The 25,506-nt window shown below is 35.3% G+C and overlaps 1 protein-coding gene across 1 annotated transcript in view; it reads left to right on the top strand.

Annotated features, from left to right (window-relative positions):
• The first annotated feature begins 576 nt into the window (after nt 1-576).
• LOC142238240 (solute carrier organic anion transporter family member 74D-like) overlaps nt 577-25,506 on the top strand; it is a 50,173-nt gene continuing 25,243 nt past the window's right edge. Inside the window, exons 1-2 of the mRNA XM_075309836.1 lie at nt 577-663; nt 22,642-23,446. Of these exons, the coding sequence (XP_075165951.1) occupies nt 23,184-23,446 (263 nt within the window). The 5' untranslated portion in view covers nt 577-663; nt 22,642-23,183. The remainder of the gene's footprint in view (nt 664-22,641; nt 23,447-25,506) is intronic.

The raw sequence follows: 25,506 nt of genomic DNA, 5'->3' as shown, positions 1-25,506 counted from the left end.
TTTTTTTTTATGGCTCATGATCCTCTTCTATAACTCATTCAAATTCGATATTGCATTTTTTGCACTTCTAATTCAAAATTAAATACGAAAAAATGCACTTAAAACATTTCTCAAAATAATCCAAGCTTCTATATAATTCTATGGAATTGATCATAGCAGCTAAACATATGAAAATATATATTCACGGGCAATGTGCTCGCATATTACGAAGAAAATTTCAAAAGAAAAATTAACGTTGAAGGTTCTGTGTTTAGAAAGGAAGGCGAAAATATTTACAAAGCAAATACGATAACAAACAAAGAAAACACAATAGACACCAAGATAATGTGATGATCATCATCCCCATACCGTCTGACCCATTGACCACAGGTCACCGATGTGAGAGTAGGAGAAAGAAAGAACAGTAAATGATTGTTGATCCCCCCAGTCGTATGAGCGTTATTCTAATTGAAAATATCACATTTCAAGACATCGCAGCATCGTTTCGTGTCTTTTTTTTTGTCTTCGCTATACCTACAAAACAATTGTCGCAGTTATTTTATTTACTCAATTTAAAGGTAGATTAAAGCACAGACGAGAAAAGTGAATTTAGTCTAAGTTAGTCGGGCGGTAAGCGCGCTTTAATTCGAATATCGCGATTATCTCGTTGCAGATATGAGCCAAGTAATAAAACTAAAATATATTGAAGTGATTTAAAAAATTATTGTAATGGCATAAGTGTAGTGAATTTATTTATAACAAATGAAGTGGAATGATGATAAAAAATAAAATAATAAAAATTAAAAATAATTGATTATAAGGATAATGCAATTGCAAACACAGAAAATTATTTTAAAAATGTGTTGTGAATATTTGTGATATTTTCAGTTACATAATCCCTAATCGTTGATTATTCAGTAAAATTGGATAGCAATTTCTTCATCAGCGTTTTTGAAATTACGTTGTGTAAGGAGGATGGATGGTTACTTTTTGGAATGATAAATCCAATGTCTAATATTGAGTTGTGGAAGACATAAATAATATACATATGAAAAACAAAAATAAAAACAAACTAGTGCTGAGGGTGTGCAAAGAAAAGTTTTATAAAAGATTATAAGTCAGGCCATAATAAAATTTAATACGAGATAAATTGTTATGTTCGCCTGATATCAATGCAAGCTGGTATTTCATCCAAATTAATTATTCTACATACACAGAAAAAAATTTTACGAAAATGTTTCCAATTAAAATCTTAATTGAGTTTTAAAAAATATTCAATTAAAAATTTAATTGTTTCAACAAATTTCTTAATTGAAATAAAAATCAATCACACAAATTAATAGTATCAATTAAATATTTAATTGGATCAATTAATTTTTTAATTGACTGTCAATTAATTTTTTAATTGATACTATCATTTCTGTGATTGAAGACATTTCAATTAAAAAATTAATTGGATCAATTAATTTCGTGATTGAATCAAAAAAATTTTTTTTGTGTGTATTATTGAAATTTTCATACGAGCTTATTGGACATAAAGATTATGGAATTAGGGTACTATTAAGTTATTGGAAAGAAAATGCCAGATTGCAATCTACACAAACCTAACTATACACATGTTTCATCACTGGCTAATTCGAATTTCCATAGCTTTTAATATAGATCTGGCTGTGGGAGATGATTCGTTTCGGATTTTATATTTTTACTTCTTATGTATATTACATACGAGAATTATTCTTCCCAAGTTGCACTATTTATCACTACATTGTCCATAATTTTTTCCATATAACTACAATCCCTTAATTTTGTTTTGTACTTATCTAAAATATTGATTTAGATCTAACAAAATATACAATGTTCAACTCAGAATCACTTCCTTAAATTTTCATCTGTTCATCTGTTTATTGAAACATTGATCTCAGATGGAGAAAAACGCATTGTGTCGAGTTCTAAAAATAATGGGGGTAAAAAGAGTCTATAGGATGTTCATGTAAAAAAAACTGTAGATCGGACATATCTAATTATAAAAGGGCCCGTTTCTATGGTTCTTGAGAGGTATTGTGGATCAATGGTTGGTCAAACGTTCTCTCGCAGCGTGCGCCAAAGACAATTTGTCATTCAGTTTTCACCTTTTCTCAGTAATGTTTCTGACATTTCGGATTATCCCAAAGCTTCTCTAATGTAGCATATCAATTTTGCAGGATATCTGGCGATAGAGACAATTTCAAAAATGTTTTTTATATTATTTAATGTTTTAGTTATTGAGCTGCGGACCTAAAAAGTTCTGAGATTGAACTGCGAACCAGATGGTTACTATCGTTGAACTACTGACCCATGTGTTTTTTGATAAAACTGCTAAAGCAAAAGGCTCGATAATTAAACGCCTTGTCCGAAGATGGCAAGATCTTTATCATTTCATATAGATTTCTACACTGAGCCACCGTGGTGCAATGGTTAGCATGCCCGCCTTGCATACACAAGGTCGTGGGTTCGATTCCTGCTTCGACCGAACACCAAAAAGTTTTTCAGCGGTGGATTATCCCACCTCAGTAATGCTGGTGACATTTCTGAGGGTGTTAAAGCTTCTCTAAGTGGTTTCACTGCAATGTGGAACGCCGTTCGGACTCGGCTATAAAAAGGAGGTCCCTTGTCATTGAGCTTAACATGGAATCGGGCAGCACTCAGTGATACGAGAGAAGTTCACCAATGTGGTATAACAATGGGCTGAATAGTCTAAGTGAGCCTGATACATCGGGCTGCCACCTAACCTAACCTAACCTACACTGATGGCTCCAAATTGGATGGGTTTCTGAGTACATTCTACAGACCTGGAATTGGAATAGCGAAAAGATTACCTAATCATTGTAGTGTTTTTCAGGCTGAATTGGCTGAAAACAAATGTTGGCATTAATATATACTCAGACTGTCAACCCACAATAACATAAAATCCTTGGATTCTGTGTTCCGTACCTCGATAACGGCCATAGACTGCCGCAAATCTCTCAACGAGAAGGCTGAGTAGTACAATATTCACCTAATATGGGTGCCTGGTCATAGAAACATACCGTGGAACTGCCAGAACAATCTGGATGGTTCAACAGAAGAAAATAATCGAGAAGGTTTTGCGGTTAAAACTAGAAGTGCCCATATGTAATAGGTAGTTTTAGTTAATGTGGTACCACAATGGACTGAATAGTCTAAATGAGCCTGAAACTTAATCGGGCTGCCAGAATCAAAAGTCTCAGTGATTGAAATAGCGACCCGAAGATTTTAATGCATAAGCTACCTCTTCGAAAATCTCAGTGATTGAACTGCAGACCGAACGGTTCTTTGGTTTAAATACGGAACTGAAAGTCACCGGTATTGAACTACATACTTTAGAGTTGTAGTTATTGAATTGCCAACCTGAAAACTTCAGTAATTAAACTGCGAACCAGGTGGTCTCTGTCGTTAAACTACTGACCAAAGAGCCCTAATGATTTAACTGCTTAACTGAAGAGCTCAGTAATAAAACGTCTGGTCCAAAGTTGTCAATCTCTAGGGATTCTTCATCATTAGTGTTTGCCGTAGAACCGAAGGTCTCAGTGATTGAACTGTTTGATTAAACGTCTTGCCCGAAGGTGTTAGTGTCTAGATGCTCTCCATCCTGCCAATCAGTAGGTCTCTGTCGTTGAACTACTGATCCAAGACTCGTAAAGATTAAACTGCTGAACCAAAGGTCTTTCCATCATGAGTGTTTATTGTACAACCGAAGGTTTCTGTGATTGAACTGCAGACAGGGTGTAGTCTTTGGTTAAACTACGGTATATCAAAGTATTCAACGGTGTCGGTAAATAATCGTCTGGCCCAAATATGTCAGTGATTCGACTGTAGATACTATATTTGGGAGGCTTTCTAGCAGACCAGAAGGTCTCAGTGTTTAACTTCGGTAACGGAAGTCACAGAGATTTATGGTTCCGGCAATTGGGGTCAAAGGAAATCCTTTATCATTGAGTTAAAGAGAGAATCGGTCAGTACACTATGATAAGAGACAAGTCCACCACTTGTGGTATAACAATGGACTGAATAGTTTAAATGAGCCTAAAATAACGGGCTTTCACTATACCCAACCTAACCTAACCTATACGAGACGAAGCGAGGTTGGAATTGTGACTGAAACAGAATGGTGTAAAAAAACAGAGAGAGAGAGAGAACCCCTGTACCCTCCACCATGAATTGCCAAGAAACTTGTACTAAAGATGGCAAGATGGCCGATGGCAAGGTATCTTAAAACTTCTTAACACCGTCTTCTCAATTGTAAGTTAGTCCACACGGGTATATATTAAACAACAAAAGGCCGATTAAATTCGTATATAATTCAGTTTGACAAAATTTTCTATAGAAATAAAATTTTGACAAAATTGTCTATAGAAATAAAATCTTGACAAAATTTTGTATAATTATTTTCTATAGAAATAAAATTTTGACAACATTTTCTATAGAAATAAAATCTTGACAAAATTTTGTATAGGGATAATATGTTGACAAAATTTTCTATAGTAATAAAATCTTCACAAAATTTTGTATAGTTACAAAATTTTGACAAAATTTTCTATAGTAATAAAATTTTGACAAAATTTTCTATAGAAATAAAGTTTTGGTATATTATTTTTGGGGATCGGCTATATAAAACTATAGACCTATATTGACCAATTTTCGCATGGTTGTTAGCGGCCATATACTAGCGCAATGTACCAAATTTCACCACGTATCAAATTTCAATCGGATAGGATGAATTTTGCTTCTTCAAGTACCAAATTGCAACCGGATTTGGTGAATTATGCTCTTCCAGAGGCTCCGAAGGTCAAATCTGGGGATCGGTTTATATGAGGGCTACATATAATTATGGACCGATATGGACCAATTCCTGCATGGTTGTTAGATACCATATAGTAACAATACGTACCAAATTTCAACCGAATCGGAAGAATTATGCTCATCCCTGAGGCTCCGGGATGTGTTCATATGGGGGCTATATATAATTATGGGCCAATGTCGACCAATTTATGCATGGTTGATAGAGACAATATACTTACACAGTGTACCAAATTGCAGCCGGATCGGATGAAATTTGCTTCTCTTAGATGCTCCGCAAGCCAAATATAGGGATCGTCGGGAAGTGGACCAATGTTTGCATGGTTGTTAGAGGCTATATACTAACACCATGTACCAAATTTAAACCGGATCGGAGGAAGTTTGCTCCTCCAAGAGGCTCCGCAAGCCAAATCTGAGCAAAATCTGAGCATCGGTTTATATGGGGGCTATACGTAAAAGTGGTCCGATATGGCCCATTTGCAATACGATCTGACCTACATCAATAACTACTAGTTGTGCTAAGTTTCAAGTCGATAGTGTGTTTCGTTCGGATGTTAGCGTGATTTCAACAGACGGACGGACGGACGGACATGCTTAGATCGACTCAGAATTTCACCACGACCCAGAATATATATAGTTTATGAGGTCTTAGGGCAATATATCGATGTGTTACAAACGGAATGACAAAGTTAATATACCCCCATCCTACACTGAAAAAAATATTGACCTATTATGGAATTATGCAACTTAAATTTTATTATTTATATAGACAAAATTCTTTAAAATAATAACATTTTAATTAAAAGAAAATGTTAAATGTTTCTCTTAATTAAAAAGTTATTCTTTAAAATAATAACATTTTAATTAAGAGAAAGTTTATAATCCTGGCTTCAAAATTTTTTTTCATTAAATTTAGGACACAAATCTTGAAATTTTGCGTCCCCCTGTTGAAGTTGTAGATCTTTGAAGTAAGGCAAATGTTCCTTAAAATAAAGAAAAACATTTTTAATTTAAAGAAATCTTTAAGTCTTTTTAAGAAGTCTTTAACTCCACTGACATATTGAATTTTTAAATTTAAGATAAATTTAAGATATTTTAAGGATTTGCGTCATTGGTTTGAAGTTTTTTTTTAGCATCTTACTTTGAAGTACTTGGCATGATTTGGATTTTGAAACTGGAATTTCTTTGTACATGAATACCTTAATTAATATATCGCAAACAGCAAATAAACAAGTATATACAGCAGTAAGTTCGGCGGGGCCAAATCTTAAATACCCACCACCATGAACCAAATATTAGGGTTTCCTTTGAAATTTCAGGAGGGCTTGAGGACTTGAGAACACTTCCCGGAGATAAATTTAAAGATTTCACCTATGAGGACTATATCAGATTCTGGATTAATAAGAACCATTTTTTTTTTGAGTTTTAGAGGAATCCTTAACATCTCTTGTAAGTGTGCAAGAAAATTATGAAATAACGTCATGATTTGAAATCTTAAATCTGTAAAAGTAAAATCTGGAAATTTTGCATTGAGTTTCAAACAATTTTCATGATCAGTGCGCCTTCTACACCATCAAGAAGTGAAGTCGGTCTATATGGAGGCATTACCAAATGGACCGATAAAAACTTAATCCGATACACGTTTTTGTGAGCCTAAAATACCAGAATATTTACAATTTCAGCAAATCAGATAAAAACTACGGTTGCTAGAAACCCAAGGGGTTAAATCGGGAGATCGTTCCTATGGGAGCTATACTAAAATATGGACCGATACTCACCGTTTTCGGCACACCTCTTTATGAGCCGAAAATACCTCTAGATTTCCAATTTCAGGCAAATAGGATAAAAACTTCGGATTCGGGAAGCCCAATAAATAAAATCGGAAATCGGTCTATATGGAGTCTATACCAAAATATGGACCGATACTCACCATTTTCGGCACACCTCTTTATGGTCCTAAAATACCTCTAGATTTCCAATTTCAGGTAAATTGAATAAAAACTACGGTTTCTATAAGCCCAAGACCCCAAATCGGGAGGTCGTTTTATATGGGGACCATACCAAAACATGGACCGATATAGCCCATCTTCGAACTTGACCTGCCTGCAGACAAATGACGAGTTTGTGTCAAATTTCAGCACGATTCCTCCATTATTGAAGACTGTAGCGTGATTACAACAGACAGATAGACAGCCAGACGGACATCGTCATATCATCTTAGAATTTCTCCCTGATCAAGAATATATATACTTTATATAGTCGGAAATCGATATTTCGATGTGTTACAACCGGAATGACAAACTTATTATACCCCCGTCACCATCCTATATATAACAAGTAAGTAAAGTCTAAAGTCGGGCGGTGCCGACTATATTATACCCTTCACCCCTATGTAGGCCAAAATTTGTGTTACCATTTCAACTATTTCACATTTGCTGGAAGCTATATAACATAAAGGAGACAACTTTTTTACTTCTACAAAATCTCTAGAATTAAAATTTAAATCGGCTAATGCTATCCAGTTAATTGGAGGACACTTCCATTGAAAATGGGTCTAAAATGTGTAACAGTCTACCATATTTCCCCAACTCTGGTGTACGTATATATGGAAGCTTTATATAATCTGAACCGATTTTGATTAAATTTGACATGTATAGTTAGAATAATAATTCTGCTATCTATGCGAAATTTCACGTAAATGGCAGTATAACTTTGGCCCCCTGGTCATATGAGTGCAAATCGGACGGAAGATATATATGGGAGCCATAACTAAATCTGAACCGATTTCAACCAAATTTGGCACAATTACCCATACTACCAAACCGATACTTGTGCGAAATTTGAAGCAAATCACGGCAAAACCCTGGATTTTGAGGCCATATAAGTTCAAATCGGACGAAAGATATATATGGGAGCTATATCTAAATCTGAATCGATTTTGACCATATGTGCCACATACAATAGTATCGTTAAAAGTACCGCTTGTGCAAAATTTGAAGTAAGTCAGGGTAAAACTGTGGCTTCTGGGACCGTATTAGTACATATCGGGCGAAAGATATATATGGGAACTATATCTAAATCTGAACCGATGTCAACCAAATTTGGCGCGCATAGCTACAATGCTAATTGTACTCCCTATGCAAAATTTAAACTAAATCGGAGTTAAAAATTGGACTCTGTGGGCAAATGAGTGTAAATCGGGCGAAAGCTATATATGGGAGATATATCCAAATCTGAACCGATGTCAACCAAATTTGGCACGCATAGCTACAATGCTAATTCTACTCCCTGTGCAAAATTTCAACTAAATAGGAGTTAAAAATTGGCCTCTGTGGTCATATGAATGTAAATCGGGCGAAAGCTATATATGGGAGATATATCCAAATCTGAACCGATTTCAACCAAATTTGGCACGCATAGTTGCAATGCTCATTCTTCTCCCTGTGCAAAATTTCAACTAAATCGGAGCAAAAAATTTGCCTCTGTGGGCAAATGAGTGTAAATCGGGCGAAAGCTATATATGGGAGCTATATCTAAATCTGAATCGATTTGGCTGATATTTTGCAAGTTTTTCGAGACTCATAAAATATTCGGATGTACGGAATTTGAGGAAGATCGGTTGATATACACGCCAATTATGACCAGATCGGTGAAAAATATATATGGCAGCTATATCTAAATCTGAACCGATTTTTTCCAAAATCAATAGGGATCGTCTTTGAGCCGAAACAGGACCCTATACCAAATTTTAGGACAATTGGACTAAAACTGCGAGCTGTACTTTGCACACAAAAATACATCAACAGACAGACAGACGGACAGACAGACAGACAGACGGACATCGCTAAATCGACTCAGAATTTAATTCTAAGACGATCGGTATACTAAACGATGGGTCTCAGACTTTTCCTTCTTGGCGTTACATACAAATGCACAAACTTATTATACCCTGTACCACAGTAGTGGTGAAGGGTATAAAAATTCGATGAATAAGATCTGTATCCAATTTTAATTTTATCGTTCATAGATTTAAAGCCAAGGAGGTCCGTAAAAAAAGTTCTTTATTTTAAAGAAGGCGCATCTTTGGCTCGGAATCAATACCAAAATCATTAAAGGAAGGTCAAAATCTTTGGATCCAAGTAAACTTTGTTTTGAGTGTATGGTGGAGGGTATAGAAAAGTATATTCCAATGACCCTGCGGACAAAAATCCGTTCCAAACAGTCGCTCGTTGAGAACGGTAAGGGCTATCGAAAATAATTTTGGGGTTGTGCAGACAGCATGTGCGACAATTTCATCAATAGAGCCATGAAAACACATTTTCTCTCAGTTATCTTGGCGACATTTCTTAATATTTCTGAGCGGTTCAACGAACGTTCTCGACGAAATTTCGGTTCGGTTTGGACATTAGTTAGTCTTATTTGGCTAAAAAATCTCGTGTTCCGCAAAGCACTCAACTTTAGATCTTTCTTACTTGTGTTCATTGAGTTATGTAAAACTCATCATTCTTATAAGTAACGCCTATGTATACATGTGTAGATGAGAACGGAAATATTAATTATCAATTGCAATTTTTCGTAAAGCGTTATCTTGATCAAATCGTTCGTTCTGGTCGCACTTGACAGAGAAAATAAGTGAAATGTCTTAGTCTAAAGAAAAGCATACTAAACAATTAAAAGATACAAATAAATGACAATTGAAGAATATCACATAAATTATCTAAAATCTGAAGCTAAATGCTACAAAGTTAGATTGATAGGCAATTCAAATATATGGACATATCCGCTGTGTGATACATTAAGAAATGTCATTATTTATTTTGCTTTTTTTAGGATTAGTTTTAATTCGAAATTTACCCCAAAATATTTTCAACGGGATTAAGATTTGCTCAGTTTTTAGCAACTCAATTTCTAAATCTTGAATACGTTTGTGTATTAATGTTAATACGTCTACATCAACACATTTTATGATGTGAAAGTTAGATAATCCTTTTATTTAATTTCGACACAATCTTATCAATCATATAAAAAAATATATTATTAGTTTTATAATCTACCCAAAGGCCATACTATCACTCAAACATTTTGTATATCTAATATCATAAAAAAAGTGTTGGATTTCTTATTTTTTTAGCTAATTTATTTACAAACATTAATTTGCAAAAACAACAGGGGACATATTAAAACAAGTATGACAAGTTAAAAGTCGAGCGGGTCCGACTGTACCATACCCTTAACCAGACCTACTGAATTAGTAAACTAATCATTTTTTGGGTATCTTTGATATAGTTTTGGGAGATAAACCACATTAAGGGGTACATGCTTTCACTAATAGAAAAAATTACGTTCAACAATCGTGAACAGACGGTGACAAAATGAAACGGAAACGTTCACAAAAAATCAAAACGTAATGTTCACGATATCGTACACGGCATTAGTTTTTCTTTGGTCATGAAAAGTCTTAAAATAATCTTTAGACGTTGTTATGGCCAAGCCTATGGAGTCAGAGCCGGAGGCGGAGTCTGAAGATTTTGCTGGAGTCAGAGCCGGAGTCGTAGAAATTTTGCTCGACTCCTACTCCGGCGAAACAAAATTTGAAAAACACTTCACATCTCTCTAACTGAAGAAATATGTCGACAAATTAGATTCCAGTCGAACAACGAAAAACGAAGTACTGGAATTCAGGCCATTCAAAGTGTATTTATACGGTTTAAATTTCACGGTGAATTAGGTTTGACTAGAATATGGGCTGAATTGGTCAATTGCATTGTCCATTTTTATACCCTCCACCATAGGATGGGGGGGGTATATTAACTTTGTCATTCCGTTTGTAACACATCGAAATATTGCTCTAAGACACCATAAAGTATATATATTCTGGGTCGTGGTGAAATTCTGAGTCGATCTGAGCATGTTCGTCCGTCCGTCCATCTGTCCGTCCGTCCGTCTGTCCGTCCGTCCGTCTGTTGAAATCACGCTAACTTCCGAACGAAACAAGCTATCGACTTGAAACTTGGCACAAGTAGTTGTTATTGATGTAGGTCGGACGGTATTGCAAATGGGCCATATCGGTCCACTTTTACGTATAGCTCCCATATAAACGGACCCCCAAATTTGGCTTGCGATTGCTCTAAGAGAAGCAAATTTCATCCGATCCGGCGGAAATTTGGTACATGGTGTTAGTATATGGTCTCTAACAACCATGCAAACATTGGTCCATATCGGTCCACTTTTACGTATAGCCCCCATATAAACGGACCCCCAAATTTGGTTTGCGATTGCTCTAAGAGAAGCAAATTTCATCCGATCCGGCGGAAATTTGGTACATGGTCTTAGTCTCTAACAACCATGCAAAAATTGGTCCACATCGGTCAATAATTATATATAGCCCCCATATAAACCGATCCCCCGATTTGGCTTGCGGAGCCTCTAAGAGAAGCAAATTTCATCCGATCCGGCTGCAATTTGGTACATGGTATTAGTATATGGTCTCTAATAACCATGCAAAAAGTGGTCCATATCAGTCCATAATCATATATAGCCCCCATATAAACCGATCCCGATATTTGGTTTTGGAGCCTCTTGGAGGAGCAAATTTAATCCGAGTCAGTTGAAATTTGGTACATTGTGCTAGTATATGGCCGTTAACAACCATGCCTAACTAGGTCCATATCGGTCTATAGTTATATATAGCCCTCAGATAAATCGATCCCCAATCACACAAAATTTGGTCCATATCAATTTCATAATTGTATATAGTCCCCATATAAGCGACCCCTATATTTCAATTCTGGATCCCTACCATGCAAAAGTCCATATCGATTCGTAATTATTTCTAGACTTACCTACAAATACCTTTTTTGTCTAATGTGTACCACGTATGGACTAACTCACAATTTAGAAAACGATTTAAGATACCACCACCCAAGTAATTCGATTGTGGATGACAGTCTTTCGTAGAAGTTTCTACGCAATCCATGGTGGAGGGTACATAAGATTCGGCCTGGCCGAACTTACTGTCATATATACTTGTTTATAACTGGCTTTTTTCATACTTTTAAAGGGCAATTTTAACATCTTTTGTTTCAAATATGTTAAAAACAGGGTAAGGATTAATAAAATGGTATAAATTATTTAAATTTTGTCGAAAAATTTTCTAAATTCATTCTAAAAAAATTGCGAAATTTTGAAAATATTTGAGGTCAAGGGTTTCAGACAAGCGTTAGATTGCATGAAAAATCACAAAAAATTTTAATAATTAATTATTTGTCAAAATACCACATTTTTTTAAATTCACATCCAAAACACTGAATTCGGATCACATCTAAAGAAGTGATGCATATATTCAGTGCAACGGATGTTGAAATGGTGGACATCCGTCCTATGACAAGCCCATGTTAAGTTCATCGCTTCTGCGCTAATTTTGCACCACTTCCGGATCCAAAAAGAACATTTTCACTACTTTTTTGGCAGCGCTTTTTTTGCTGGGTACTTATGGACCGATATGGACCAAGTTTTGCATTGTAGTTAGAGAGCATATACTAATATCACTTACCAAATTTCAATCGGATCAGATGAAATTTGCTCTTCCTCGAGGCTCGGGAAATCAAATATGGGGATCGCTTTATATGGAGGCTATATATAATTATGGACCGATTTCGACCAATTTTTGCATGGGTATTTGAGGTCATATATTAACACCATGTACCAAATATCAACTGAATCAGATGAATTTTGGCCTTCCCAGAGGCTCCGGACCGATATGGACCAATTTTTGAATGGTTGTTTCGTGGCGTATACCACAGTGAGTCGGCATGCTCACCTTGCACACAAAAGGTTATGCGTTCAATCCTAGTTTCGACCAAACACCAATAAGTTTTTCCGAGTGCCGTCTTTTGCTATAAAAAGGAGGTCATTGAGCTAAACGTTGAAATGGGCAGCACTCATTGATGAGAGAGAAGTTCACCACTGATCATTCTAACCATGTTTCAAGAGCAAAAAGTTATTTTTGGACGGGAAACATATAACATATTTGTCGCAACCATGTCATATTCTCGGTAATTATTTATTTGATTTGGTGAGAGAACAACATTTTTGCGACAAAAATGTTCCATGTTTCCCGTTTAAAAATAACAACCAAATTTCAACCGGACAGGATAAAATTTGCTTTTCTCTGGAGAGTCAAATCTGTGGGTCGTTTTTTATGGGGTCCATACCTAAAAATGACCCGATATGTTCCGTTTGCGTGGCCGTTTAACCTACATCAATGGGAGCAACTTGTACCAAGTTTCAAGCCAATAGCTGGTTTTGTTCGGAAATTGGACGAGGGGATATTGCATGATCGTATCAGAATTTCACCACGACCCAGAATCAATATTTCCAGTGATCAATATTTCGATGTGGTACAAGTGGAATGACAAACTTAGTGAAGGCTATCTATATAAAAACAAAAACCGCAAATACCATGAGGCTAAATTTAAGTTATAATACCCTCCCCTTATGATGGGATTAGGGCATAAAAATCACAGAAAAATATTTACTTAAATCACAATGTTTGATGTAAAGAGTCTTATAAAGATCAGAGATGAGTTAGTATTAGTATAATTTCTTTTAATTAAATTCAGTGTCGAAATGAAACTTTTTCGTGTTTGAATGTGTGAACATCACTTTCTTCTCCTTCGCCATTCGCTTAGTGCAAATATCAACTGGATAGTTACACATCAAAGTAAATGATCAAATGTCATCCATTTCGCTTGGAAAACAGTTCATCATCACGTTTTATTTTCAAACTTTTGCCAGCAAACCATCATCGTACGTAGATCGTAAATAATAGTCAATGGGATCAACTTAAGAAGCCAAGATAAACAAATCACACATCCAATTCGCAAACACATCTTTGAGCATTCTCTATGTCTTTCGTCCGTCCGTCGGCGTATCGTAGCGTAGGCAGAGGGAATTTCAAACAACATTTAAAAACGGTCGAACAATGTTTGCCTTTAGTGTTGATCACTTACTACCTCCTCTTTTGCTTTCTGCTTTCAAAATGCAAGATTAGATAAACGGCGCGAATAGTGAATACCTCCCTTGGAATAAACACCCCCATGCACTTACCCTTGTCGAAGAAGATTAAAATTGTAAAATTATTCTAATTCCATAGACACTTGAAATTGAGGAGGAATCAACAGAGAAGAAATCAAATTATATTTCATTTTTATTTCAACAGAGTGCACAAAGATAGACAAATCACAGTTGTAAAAAATAAAACTATATCGTGTAAATAAATATTGCTCTCTGTGTAATAAAAATGATATTTTGAATTGAATATCGGATTAATTCAAAAGAGGTTTATATTTGATATCGCAATTTTTTGCTTCAAACTACAAAATATTATAACAGGTGAAAAAAAATAATTATGTCTTCTTGAATTTGTCGCAAAAATTTCTACTTATCTTTGCGATATAGACGTTTATAATACAGTTTAGTTAACATTTTCTTAAACTAATCTACATTTTTCTTTCTAGTTGGTTTAATTTTTTTTAATGGTGCTTGTGAGTTGATATAAAATCAAAATTTTCATTGATTTTTTGGCTACTCTATTGTGGTGGGTAGATGATGTGTTTCATGTTATATGACCAGTTTTATGTTGGTGGAGATGTATTTCCGTTTCCTATAATTGTTACCAATCCTTTACAAATATTCGATTCTAATATAGCTCCCAATAATCACGTCACCATTTAAAAAAAGCTCCAGGAATTGATGGTATTATGGAGGCTAAGGTAATCCAAATTAACAATTCCCAGCAAAAAAATTTGGAAGTTCTTCAAAAGGCACAACTTTAAAAGAACTTCCAGAAGATGCACTCCCAATGATGTTCTTTATTTTAACTACCCAGGAAGTTCTTTTAATTCAATTTTTTATACCCTCCATCATAGGATGGGGGTATATTAACTTTGTCATTCCGTTTGTAACACATCGAAATATTGCTCTAAGACCCCATAAAGTATATATATTCTGGGTCGTGGTGAAATTCTGAGTCGATCTAAGCATGTCCGTCCGTCCGTCCGTCTGTTGAAATCACGCTAACTTCCGAACGAAACAAGCTATCGACTTGAAACTTGGCACAAGTAGTTGTTATTGACGTAGGTCGGATGGTATTGCAAATGGGCCATATCGGTCCACTTTTACGTATAGCCCCCATATAAACGGACCCCCAAATTTGGCTTGCGATTGCTCTAAGAGAAGCAACTTTCATCCGGCTGAAATTTGGTACATGGTGTTAGTATATGGTCTGTAACAACCATGCAAAAATTTGTCCATATCGGTCCACTTTTACGTATAGCCCCCATATAAAGGGACCCTCACATTTGGCTTGTGGAGCCTCTAACAGAAGCATATTTCATCCGATCCGGCTGAAATTTGGTATATGGTGTTGGTATATGGTCTCTAACAATCACGCAAAAATTGGTTCACATCGGTCCATAATTATATATAGCCCCCATATAAACCGATCCCCAGATTTGGCTTGCGGAGCCTCAAAGAGAAGAAAATTTCATCCGATCCGGCTGAAATTTGGTACATGATGTTGGTATATGGTCTCTAACAACCATGCAAAGATTGGTCCATATCGGGCCTTAATTATATATAGCCCCAATATAAACCGATCCCCAGATTTGGCTTGTGGAGCCTCTAAGAGAAGCGTATTTCATCCGATCCGGCTGAAATTTGGTACATGGTGTTGGTATACGGTCTCTAACAATCGTGCAAAAATTGGTCTATATCGGTCGATATTTATATATAGCGTCCATATAACCCGATCCCCAGATTTGGGTTGCGGAGCCTCAAAGAGAAGCAAATTGCATCCGATCTGGCTGAAATTTGCTACATGGTATTGGTATATGGTCTCTAACAACCGTTCAAAAATTGGTCCACATCGGTCCATAATTATATATAGGGTCCATATAAACCGATCCCCAGATTTGGGTTGCGGAGCCTCAAAGAGAAGCAAATTTCATCCGATCCGCCTGAAATTTGGTACATGATATTGGTATATGGTCTCTAACAACCATGCAAAAATTGGTCCACATCGGTCCATAATTATATATAGACCCCATATAAACCGATCTCCAGATTTGGCTTGCGAAGCCTCAAAGAGAAGCAAATTGCATCCGATCCGGCTGAAATTTGGTACGTGATGTTGGTATATGATCTCTAACAGCCATGCAAAAATTGGTCCACATCGGTCCATAATTATATATAGCACCCATATAAACCGATCCCCAGATTTGGGTTCCGGAGCCTCAAAGAGAAGCAAATTTCATCCGATCCGCCTGAAATTTGGTACATGATATTGGTATATGGTCTCTAACAACCATGCAAAAATTGGTCCACATCAGTTCATAATTATATATAGCCCCCATATAAACCGATCCCCAGATTTGGCTTGCGAAGTCTCCAAGAGAAACAAATTTCATCCAATCCGGTTGTAATGTGGAACATGGTGTTAGTATATGATCTTTAAGAAGCGTGCCAGAATTGGTCCATATCGGTCCATAATTATATATAGCCCCCATATAAAACGTTCTCCAGATTTGACCTCCGGAGCCTCTTGGAGGAGCAAAATTCATCCGATCCGGTTCAAATTAGGAACGGGGTGTTGGTATATGGTCGCTAACAACCATACCAAAATTGGTCCAATCACACAAAAATTGGTCCATATCGGTTCATAATCATGGTTGCCACTAGAGCCAAAAATAATCTAATTTTATTTATATAGAAAATTTTGTCAAAATTTTATTTCTATAGAAGATTTTTTCAAAATTTTATTTCTAGAGAAAATTTTGTTAACATTTTATTCGGTTCATAATAAAATTTTCATCATTGTCAAAATTTTATTTCTATAGAAAGTTTTGTTCAAATTTTATTCGGTTCATAATCATGGTTGCCACTCGAGCCAAAAATAATCTACCAAGATTTTCTTTCTATAGAATATTTTGTCAAAATTTATTTCTATAGAAAATTTTGTTAAAATTTTATTTCTGTAGAAATTTTTGTCAACATTTTCTTTCTATAGAATATTTTGTCAAAATTGTTATTTCTATAGAAAACTTTGTGAAAATTTTATTTCAATAGAAAATTTTGTTAAAATTTTATTTCTGTAGAAAATTTTGTCAAAATTTTATGTCTACTTTGTCAAACTGAATTATATACGTACTGGATCGATCTTTTTTGATTTAATTTATACCACGTATGGACTTACATATAATTTAGAAGATGGTGTTAGGAGGTTTTAAGATACCTTGCCATCGGCAAGCGTTACCGCAACTTAAGTAATTCGATTGTTGATGGCAGTGTTTAGAAGAAGTTTCTACGCAATCCATGATGGAGGGTACATAAGCTTCGGCCTGGCCGAACTTACGGCCGTATATACTTGTTTTGTTTCAAATAGGTTAAAAACATAGTAAGAATTAATAAAATTGTACAAATCATTTAAATTTTGTCGAAAAAAATGCTAAATCCAATCTGAAAAAATTGTGAGTTTTTGAAAATATTTTAGGTCAAACGTTTCCGACAAGCGTTAGAATCCACTAAAAATTATAAAAATTATTTATTTGGGAAAATATCACAGAATTTTTTAATTTACATCCAAAACATTGAATTCGGATCACACCTAAAGAAGTGATGCAAATTCAGTGCAACGGCTGTTTCAATGGAGGACTTCCGTCCTAAGACAATCCCATGTTAAATTCATCGCTTCTGCGTCAATTTTGAACCACTTCCGGATCCAAAAAAAAAAAAAAATATTTTCATTACTTTTTTGGCGACACTTTTTTTGCTGGGAAACCTAATAAGCCTCTGCATATTCTTATCGACCTATCAGTTTATTGACGACAGTGATTAAAGTTCGGGAGAAAGTTGTTAAGGACCAGGTAATATAGTTTGTCGACAATAAAGATATTTTGCCTTCGGACCAATTCGCTTTTCGAAGGGAACACAATACTGCTGTTCCCTTAGATTGGACAATAGGAATGTTGTCAAAACTAATTTTAATCTACAAAACTCCACAGGCTTTCTACTGCTCAATACTAAAGCTGCGTTTGATTCTGTCTGGCATGATGCACTGGTCTACATGTTCATAAGGTTTAGATTCCCGACGTTAGTAGCGCGGATAATAAGAAGTTCCGTACATTCTAGATCCTTTGAATTGCTGTAATTGGAAAACCGAAAAAATTTTAATTTTTCGACTTTTTTTTGGAGTTTTGAGCATGAAGATATGTTATATTCAGAATTTTTGTTTTTGTTAGTCAAGAGCTACATGTTTGCTGAAGGCTGCAAAAAAATCACACCATTTTTCGAAGTATTTATATTATCATTTTTATATCTACAATTCTACTCACCAAATTTTGTGAAGCTAACTTTTTACCGCTAAAATCATGATTTCGCCCATAGTTTAATGGTTTGGTGAAATCTAACCATTAGAGATGGCTTCGTGATTTTAAAGAAATTGATTCATTCAATGAAAAAATTACATAAACACAATAAAATTTTTGCGACAAAAATGTTCCATGTTCACCGTCCAAAAATAACATTTTGCTCTTGAAACATGTTTAGCTTGATCATATTTTTTCTCTGCGTGCACGACGTCAAAATTCGAGTTTTAAATAATCGCAAAATCAAAAAATCGACTTCTGAAAATATCGAAAGTCGAATTTAATGGCCTCCACCATAGGATGGGGGCATTGCCGTTTCTAGACATTTTTAACACTTTTAACCAGGGGGGACTATATACTACAGTAACAATATATAATGGAAAATCATATATAGGTTTTCATATTCTAGGAGGGGGCTAAGATTTTTCTGGAGGGGGCTAAGCCCTCCCTAAGACCCCATAAAGTATATATATATATATATATATATATATATATATATATATATATATATATATATATATATATATATATATATATATATATATATATATATATATATATATATATATATATATATATATATATATATATATATATATATATATATATATATATATATATATATATATATATATATATATATATATATATATATATATATATACTGGGTCGTGGTGAAATTCTGAGTCGATCTAGCTATGTCCGGCTGTCCGTCCGTCTGTGGAAATTACGCTAACTTCCGAACGAGATCTTCTATCGACTTGAAACTTGGCACAAGTAGTTGTTATTGATATAGGGTCTAATGGTATTGCAAATGGACCATATCGAACCACTTTTACGTATAGCCCCCATATAAACCGACCCCCCCCAAATTTGGCCTACGGAGCCTTGTCTTGGAGGAGCAAAAATCATCCGATCCGGTTGAAATTTGGTACCTGGTGTTAGTAGATGGTCTCTAACAACCACGCAAAAATTGATGCATATCGGTCCATAATTATATATAGCCCCCATATAAACCGACCCCTCAGATTTGACCTCCGGAGCCTCTTGGATGAGCAAAATTGATCCGATCCGGTGGAAATTTTGTACGTGGTGTATGTATATGGTCTCTAATAACTTTGCAAAAATTGGTCCATATCGAAACGTGGTTTTATATAGCCCCCATATAAACCGATCGTATCAGTCTATTTTTATATATAGCACCCAGATAAAACCGATCCCCAAAGCACACAAAAATTGGTCCATATCGGTTGATAATTGTCCGTATAAGGCGCACAATGGACTATGTTAAATAGTCTAAGTGAGCCTGATACATCAGGATGCCACCTAACCTAACCTAAGATAGAGTCTACATTAGATAAAAAATACAAAAAAAAAACAAGTCATCCACAATCGAAATACTTGGGTTGTGGTATCTTAAAACTTTTTAACATCGTTTTCTAAATTGTGAGTTAGTCCATACGTGGTATATATTAGACAAAAAAGTTTTGTAAAGTTAAGTCTACAAATAATTACGAATCGATATGGACTTTTTGTACGGTACGTAGAGAGCCAGAATTGAAATATGGGGGTCGCTTATATGGGGGCTATATACAATTATGAACTTGATATGGACCAATTTTGTGTGATTGGAAATCGATTTATCTGAGGGATATATATAACTATAGACCGATATGGACCTAATTAGGCATGGTTGTTAACGACCACATACTAGCACAATGTACCAAATTTCAACTCACTCGGATGAAATTTGCTCTTCCAAGAGACTCCAAAACCAAATCTTGGGATCGGTTTATAGGGGGCTATATATGATTATGGACTGATATGGACCACTTTTGGCATGGTTTTTAAATAGCAGATCGGATGAATTTTGCTTCTCCAAAAGGTACCGGAGGTCAAATGTGGGTATCGGTTTATATTGGAGCTATATATAATTATGGGCTGACAGGAACCAATTCCTGCATGGTTTTTGGATACCATATACTAACATCACGTACCAAATTTCAACCGAATGGGAAGAATTTTGCTCTTCCAAGGGGCTCTGGAGGTCAAATCTGGGGATCGGTTTATATGGGGCCTATATATAATTATGGACCGATTTCGACCAATTTTTCCATGGGAGTTTGAGGCCATATATTAACACCACGTACCAAATTTCAACTGAATCAGATGAATTTTGGTCTTCCAAGAGGCTCCGGAGGTCAAATCTGGTGATCGATTTATATGGGGGCTACATATAATTATGGACCGATGTGGACCAATGTTGGCATGGTTGTTAGAGACCATATACTAACACCATGTACCAAATTTCAGACGGATCGGATGAAATTTGCTTCTCTTAGAGGCCTCGCAAGCCAAATCGCGGTATCGGTTTATATGGGGGCTATATATAATTATGGACCGATGTGGACCAATTTTTGGATGGTTGTTAGAGACCATATACTAACACAATGTACCAAATTTCAGCCGGATCGGATGAAATTTACTTCTCTTAGAGGCCTCGCAAGCCAAATCGGGGGATCGGTTTTTATGGGGGCTATATATAATTTCGGACCGATGTGGACCAATTTTTGCATGGTTGTTGGAGACCATATACTAACACCATGTACCAAATTTCAGCCGGTTCGGATGAAATTTGCTTCTCTTAGAGGCCTCGCAAACCAAATTTGGGGGTCCGTTTATATGGGGGCGATACGTAAAAGTGAACCGACATGGCCTATTTGTAATACCATCCGACCTACATCAATAACAACTACTTGTGCCAAGTTTCAAGTCGATAGCTTGTTTTGTTCGGAAGTTAGCGTGATTTCAACAGACGGACGGACGGACATGCTCAGATCGACTCAGAATTTCACCACGATCAGAATATATATACTTTATGGGGTCTTAGAGCAATATTTCGATGTATTACAAACGGAATGACAAAGTTAATATACCTATGGTGGAGGGTATAAAAATACAAAAAAATACCCATGCAAGTCACTCCCGTTCTTAATAGATTTATATGGAGATGTCATCGCATGAAATTTGTTCCTCTATGAAGGTCCAGAAATCAAATTTGGTCGGCATACAACCAGAGAAGCAAGTTTATCACCTCAAACATGTTTCAAGAGAAAAATTTTATTTTTAGACGGTAAACATGATACATGTTTGTCGCAACCATGTTATTTTCTCGAAAACTGTGTATATGATTTCAGCAACCATGCATATATTTACCGAGGAAAACACTTTTTTGCGACAAAAATGTTCCATGTTTACCGTCCAAACATAACATTTTGTGCTTGAAAATGTTTGGCCGATCACATTTTTTCTTTGTGTGTATAAGGTGGCTGTATGTAATTATGGACCGATATGATGATTGTTAGAGAATCTATTTTGACATCGCTTACAACTTTGCATTATATTGGATGAAATGTGCTCCTTCAAGAGACTCAGGAAGTGAAATCAAGGGATTAGTTTATATTTACCATATATATCGGCCCATTAGCCAATACCGTTCGACCTACGTAATTAAAGCCTACTTGTCACAAGTTTGAAGCCGATATCTTTTTATGTTCGGGAGTTAGAGTATTTTCAACAGGCGGACGGACGGACATCTAGATCGACTTAGAATTTTACCACGACCCAGAATACATGTGCTCTATATAAAGGGAATGACAAAGTTAGGATACCCCCTCCTTATGATGGAGTGCATAAAAGATATCAAAAAGTAGATTTTTTAACATTTCGACCCTAATTGCAATGTCTAGTTTCTACCAAACACCAAAAAGTTTTTCAGCGGTGGCTTATCCCACCCATTAATGCTGGTGACATTTCAGAGTGTTTCAAAGCTTCTCTTAGTGGTTTCAACTGCAATGTGGAACGCCGTTCGGACTCGGCTGTAAAAAAGGAGGTTCCTTGTCATTTAGCTTAACATAGAATGGGACAGCACTCATTGTTAAGAGAGAAGTTCACCACTGTGGTATCACAATGGGCTGAATAGTCTAAGTGAGCCTAAAATATCGGGATGCCACTATATCTAACCTAACCTAACCTAGTATATACCCAGGATACTATAATATCTATTCAAAAAAAATTGAGAAGACCAAAAAAAACATCACTTCTTTCACAATCCACAGTTCAATTACCTCCAACTATGATCACCTTGAGATTAAACAGTTTATAAATGACATCCTGAATGATTCTATTTTTGCATGATTTTTATACCAGACATTTAATAATGTAGAATGTTTTAATAAAACAAATTCATATTTTGCTTCCTTCATCAAAGATACGGAGGAGTTAAGGCAATGATTATCACAATATTGGTTGTTAATATAAATATCAACGATTATGTATATGTGTATATAGTGCAAACAATTAAAAAGTATCTTCTACTACTTAGCCTCCTACTATGTACCATATATAACCAACCCCCCAATATAAAGAATCAACATTAAAATAATAAACGAAAGCAAATTATTTGGTTAAGTGAAAATGACATGTAGAAATATAAAAAGGCACTCTGATAACGGACAGAGACAATCAGCTATCACTCAGTCCGTCATTTTAGATAGATGTGGCTCCAGTTCATGCCACTACTGTTAATCTTTAACGCGTCTTCCTGAGGAGTAATTATCACCAACATCTATATTTAAACTAACACTTTGGTGCTGACTGATCTCGAGTACAGTCGCACAGCATCGGAGTACAAGCAAAGACAACCATCCGGAAATTTTGTGAATAAGAAGTGCAAAAATAGAAAAAAAGTACATAAAAGTGACAAGCCTTAATACAAAGAAGGTGTAAAAAAACCGTATATGATATCCATGTGATAAATCTACCTGCTAGTCATTGTGTTAACTCAAATGTCCTCTGGAAAGAAGTGTTAATTCCTTAGATTAAAATTTAGACATTTTATGTTATTAAAATTTTAAATCATTCAAAATGGTGGAATTTGATAGCAGCCCAAATCATAAGACGGAGGCGAATGATAAACGGGTGATGAGTGATCGTGAGGATGATGTGGAGGCTCGTCTGCTTAAATCTTCTCAAAATGGTTCTGCCACCAAGAATGGTCTTAAGAAAAATGAAAAATCTGATTTGGATCGTACCACCACAGAGGAAATTAATAAATTACTTCGAGATATGCCCTTAACAGAGGATATGACATGTGGTTTTTGGATATTCAAAGGAAAGTTCTTTCAGAGGTAAGTAGCATGATACACATTTAAGAAATTATATATCCCATGATCCGAAACCCGGAATCGGGGGTATATGTCGGAATAATTTTTTTTTTTTATAAATAATAAGTCAAGATACTAACGGACTTTAATCCAATATCAATTTGTACTTTCCTCGAAATCCTCTATAATTCTTTGTGGACAACTTCTACTATATCAAAAACTTAATTTTTATCTAAAGGATAAGGTGTGTCATACAATTTATGAAGAAGTTTCTGCAATGACGAAGAACAGAGAAATGTCATTCAGAAATCAGTCTGGTAGATATAGTTGTTCCTACATATTTGGTATCTCCCTCGACATCCAAAGAAGACCTCTTAATTTTTGCCTGAATGGAACCGGGTTGGCCATTCCAGAATCCTTACATTCAAAAAACAACTGAACGCTATTTTAGTTCATTCATTTGAGAAATTTTACTTGACATTAGTTAAATGAACTTTTTGTTCATAGGGGGGAAATTTAAAAACATGAAGCATAAAGATTTACCAAATTCGTGTCTCTCACAAAATAGATCAGAATTTCTTAAAATTTGTTAATTTTATCAATAATTCTCCCATCTTGGACTTCATCTGGCACTAAAGACACTTCTGCAACTTTGAACTCAAATTTTTTTACAGAAAATTACAAAATTTTCTTTAACACTTAAAAAAAAACAAAAGTTCGGCCAGGCCGAATCTTATGTACTATCCACCATGGATTGCGTAGAAACTTCTACGAAAGACTGTCATCCACAATCGAATTACTTGGGTTGTGGTATCTCAGTGTTGCCAGGTTGGGGTTTTCCCCCCAAATTTAGGGGTTTTATACACGTTTAGGGAGATTTTTAGGGGTAACATTTATTTGGGGGGATTTTTGGGGGTAAAAAATTATTTTAGACCCTATAAAATGGAGCAATTCTCAACAACATTTGGAACAATTCTGGCATGAATTTTGAAAAAAAATGAGGGAAGTCAACCCGTGTTCTTAAATACAAGCAAGTAAGCAATGACATTCTGTTTTAAACGCATCTGTTGAAGGGGCATTTTTAATATTTGATACAATTAAAAACAAATTAAGAAATGGTATTGAAACCATTTCTTAATTTTGAAACCATTCATAATTTCACGCCTACAATTTTGGCGAATAATGTATATATTTACTGAACTTTAATTTTTGTTTATTTTCTATTTCTATTATTTATACTTTATAAGCCGTTGTTTTAACTAATTTGAAATTTTATACATTGAAAGATTTATACATTGAATAATATTGTTTTGTTTGCTCTTTATATTGATATACATTTTGTATTATTATACCCATAGAAAAATTACTTTTCTCAGGAACGAAATTTTAGACAAATAAACCCGAAATTGTGAAAAGTGGTATAATGATGTTATCTACTGATTTTTATTTAATTCAAAAAAATCTTGTTCTTCAGAAAAAAAATCGTTCAGTCATCGTTAAATTTAATTTGTAAAGTGTATCGTTGCAGGATTTTTTAACGAAATTTGGACACCTTTTTGACTTAGTAACATTCTTAAATTTAGGGGTTTTTTTTCTTAAGATTTGGGGAGAAGAATCAAAAATCACCTGGCAACACTGTGGTATCTAAAAACTTCTTAACATCGTTTTCTAAATTGTGAGGACTAACCATACGTGGTAGAGAGCCAGATTTGAAATATGGGGGTCGCTTATATTGGGGTTTTATACAATTATGAACTTGATATGGACCAATTTTTGTGTGATTGGGGATCGATTTATCTGAGGGCTATATATATAACTATAGACCGATATGGACCTAGTTAGCCATGGTTGTTAACGGCCATATACTAGCACAATGTACCAAATTTTAACTGACTCGGATGAAATTTGCTCCTCCAAGAGGCTCCAAAACCAAATCGCGGGATCGGTTTATATTTGGGGCTATATATGATTATGGACTGATATGGACCACTTTTGGCATGGCTGTTAAATATCATATACTACCACCATGTACCAAATTTCAACCAGATCGGATGAATTTTGCTTCTCCAAAAGGCACCGGAGGT

This window comes from Haematobia irritans, chromosome 5 (assembly GCF_050003625.1).
Source record: "Haematobia irritans isolate KBUSLIRL chromosome 5, ASM5000362v1, whole genome shotgun sequence".
NCBI lineage: Eukaryota > Metazoa > Arthropoda > Insecta > Diptera > Muscidae > Haematobia > Haematobia irritans.
Note: the sequence above shows the minus strand (reverse complement) of the source record. Positions and strands in the feature narration are given on the sequence as shown.